This window comes from Choloepus didactylus, chromosome 27 (assembly GCF_015220235.1).
Source record: "Choloepus didactylus isolate mChoDid1 chromosome 27, mChoDid1.pri, whole genome shotgun sequence".
Taxonomy (NCBI): Eukaryota; Metazoa; Chordata; class Mammalia; order Pilosa; family Megalonychidae; genus Choloepus; species Choloepus didactylus.
This window is the reverse complement of record NC_051333.1, coordinates 5,497,902-5,501,140: the sequence shown is the minus strand read 5'-3', so window position 1 is coordinate 5,501,140 and position 3,239 is coordinate 5,497,902. Positions and strand designations below refer to the sequence as shown.

Sequence of the window (3,239 nt, the reverse complement as noted above, 5' to 3'; positions counted from 1 at the left end):
GCTGGAAGCTGTCGGTGAGTATTTTCTATTTCAGTCTGAGAGTCAGAGACTGTAACAGAAGGAGGCATATCGGGAGTCTGGGGAAGTGACCATATCAGGAAAGGAATCCTTCGGAGTTTGAATTGGGTCGGGGGTAAAGCCAACCAGGAAGGACAAACAATTCCCGAGGCATGGCCTGGGCTCTTAGAGATGCAGGTCCCAGACCAGAGAACACTCCCTGATGGTTCCTAATGGGATTTAGTATAATCCTCACTGATAGAGATTGTGGGTGTTTAATCCAGGTGACTAGGAAACCTTTTTTTAAAAAAAAAAAGTGTTCAAGGTCTGTAGTTTGAAATGAGTTGCTATTTAGCCAGCCTTACAGAAGTCATGGAAACAACTTTCAGAATGACAAGAGGTGTGCCTCTAAGAACTCTAAACTTGTAATAATAATAGGATGAATCTACAGGAATCATCTTATCCTGTGCAGAATCAGTGTGTGTGAGATGCAACTGCTGGGATATAAATGTTTCTCTAACTCTGGGAATAGGGTGAGCTTAATGGAGACAGTAACTGTGTCCCTCCTGAAAACATTCAGGGTCTGTTGATTATGGTGAGTCTGTTTTCCCTCTTGAAGTCAGGGATGCAGAATTTAAGGAAAAGATAACATTTAAGTTGTGGTTTTTACCAGCAGCCGCCAGGCTCAAATATTTCTTAGAATCTATCTCTGGTTTAAAAATATTCTAATAGCAAACAATCCTAAACTCTACTCTTTTGAATTATAAAATGCACAAGACTTTACACTTTACAGATTCAATTTTGCATTTGTCTTAATTTAAAAATCTTTCAGAAATCTTACTTCATTACTCATAGTTTTAATTAAGTCAGGTAGTAATAGATACATAAGCCTAGAATGTTTTATCTCATATTAGTGTTTCATGGCCTCAGTATGGGAGCAGACAGGAGATTCCTTAATAAATCCTTTGATAAGTGACATTGTACTTTTGTTCCTGACATAAGTGCAAATAAGTCCTTCTCCTGCTATTCTAATATGGAGACATTCTTTCATCTATCAAGTCCTACCGGCTCATGGGTCAACCCCTGTACTACTATTCTACCTTCTACATTTTGTTAGGATCTACATTTTATTAAGATCTCTAAATCTTTAATCCTGGACATTATTGGCCTATAAACTACATTTTTACACATCAATGGAAAACTGCTACAACCAAAATTATAAAATACCATACCAACATGTTAAAATCCCATGACAAGGTACAAAAGCAAAACTAAATATGGATCTGGATTATTGGAAGAAAACACCTAACTAACTTTGTTTTTGTAGTATGGTGGATAAAAGCAATGTCTTTGCAACAAACCCAGCCAAGTTCTAGTCCCCACGTTACCTCTAAGCTGGATGTGAGTTTAGACAAACCGCTTCGCCTTTCTCTGTGTATGTTTTCCTCATCTTTCTAGTGAAAGTCCTAGTAATGCCCACCTTCACAAATAGCCTTCATAGCAGTGATTCCTACTTTTTAAGTGCTCTTTGAATGTCATAAAAGAACAAATTTAAAAATTGATAAGTGGGGAATATTGGATTTCAGTACAATTGATAATTGTAGCACCCACTTCCTATTTCCTTGTAGGCTCCTCTGATGCCGAAGTCAAATATTAGTCACTGGGAACTGGCAGAATGTCCTCCAGGAATTTGGTGATGGGATTGGTCTTCCTATCCCAGACTATAATTGGAATCCTTGGAAATTTCTCTCTTCTGTATCATTATCTCTTTCTCTATTTCTCTGGGTGCAGGCTAAGAAGGACCACGGATTTGATTCTCCAGCACCTGATTGTAGCCAATTCCTTAGTTTTATTCTCCAAAGGAGTCCCACAAACAGTGGCAGCTTTGGGGTGGAAACAATTCCCCAGTGATTATGGATGCAAAATTCTTTACTACATTTACAGAGTGGGCAGGGGTGTGTCCATTAGCAGCACCTGCCTCTTGAGTATCTTCCAGGCCATCATCATCAGTCCCAGGAACTCCAGGTGGGCAGACATTAAAATGAAAGCTCCCAGGTACATCAGCCTCTCCACGTCCCTGTGCTGGCTCCTCTACATGCTGGTAAATATCATTATTCCTATATATGTGACTGGCAATTGGAGAAATGACACCTTCAAGAAGAAAAAAGATTTGGGGTACTGTTCTTCTCAAGTTGGTGAAAAAAGCAAAGTGCCACTGTATGCTGCACTGTTTTCATTCTCTGATGCTCTATGTTTGGGGCTCATGCTCTGGGCCAGCGGCTCCATGGTTTCCATCCTGTACAGGCACAAGCAGAGGGTCCAACACATCCACAGGACCAACCTCTCCCCCAGGTCCTCCCCTGAGTCCAGAGCTACCCACACCATCCTTTTACTGGTGAGCACCTTTGTATCCTTTTACACTGTCTCCTGCATCTTTCAGATTTGTCTTGCTGTTTTTGATCATCCCAGTTGGCTGCTGGTGAACATGGCTGCACTATTCTCTGTGTGTTTCCCAACTGTCAGCCCCTTTGTTCTCATGGGCCGAGACTCCATTGTCTCCATACTCTGCTTTGCCTGGGTAAGGAAAACAAACTCCCCTAATCTTATTAGTAATACATAATGCATATGTTTTTCCTCAATGGTCATTTGTTTATTCAGTTCTCCCCACAGATTTGGAAGCACAATTATGAAATTATCACAGTACAAGAGAGTGGTGAGCAGGATACTGTGAGCTTGTACACGAAAAATATAACAATAAATAGAAATAATAAATGTAAATTAAATATTAAGTATTTATTATGGAATTGCTTACAGAATTGAAATTTTAGTATTACTTGCGGTGGTGTCATTCAGAGTCTATACAATAAAAAACAAGTAGGTTCTGAAACATTCTGGAGATTATGAGGAAAATCTTTGGGTGTCAAACTTTCAATATGATATTAAACTTCTGAAATTGACTAAGCCCAGAATTGTTGGCAAAGTTCCTAGAGAAAGGAACAGGTGAGAGAGTCATTCAGAAATCTGAAGAAAAACGTGTCCTCAGGTAATAATGAGGTAGCATGGGGCGAAACTGGACAACTTCAGATTCAGTACAAGCTATTGGCGACCAAGTTATGAAATCTATACTTTGAATCCTTACATAGTTAGCAGTTGTTTGAAATATAATTATATGAAGTGTTATTAGCATAATTAAAACATTCTCATGCAGAAATGGCCAGATTCAACTGCAGTGGTTTAAATGA

General features: G+C 39.3%; 1 protein-coding gene across 1 annotated transcript; it reads left to right on the top strand.

Moving 5' to 3' along the window:
• Positions 1-1,672: 1,672 nt before the first annotated feature.
• LOC119521309 (vomeronasal type-1 receptor 4-like) lies at positions 1,673-2,617 on the top strand. Its single transcript, XM_037819432.1, has one exon. The coding sequence runs from the start codon at positions 1,673-1,675 to the stop codon at positions 2,615-2,617; it is 945 nt and encodes a 314-aa protein (XP_037675360.1).
• The last annotated feature ends 622 nt before the right edge of the window (positions 2,618-3,239 follow it).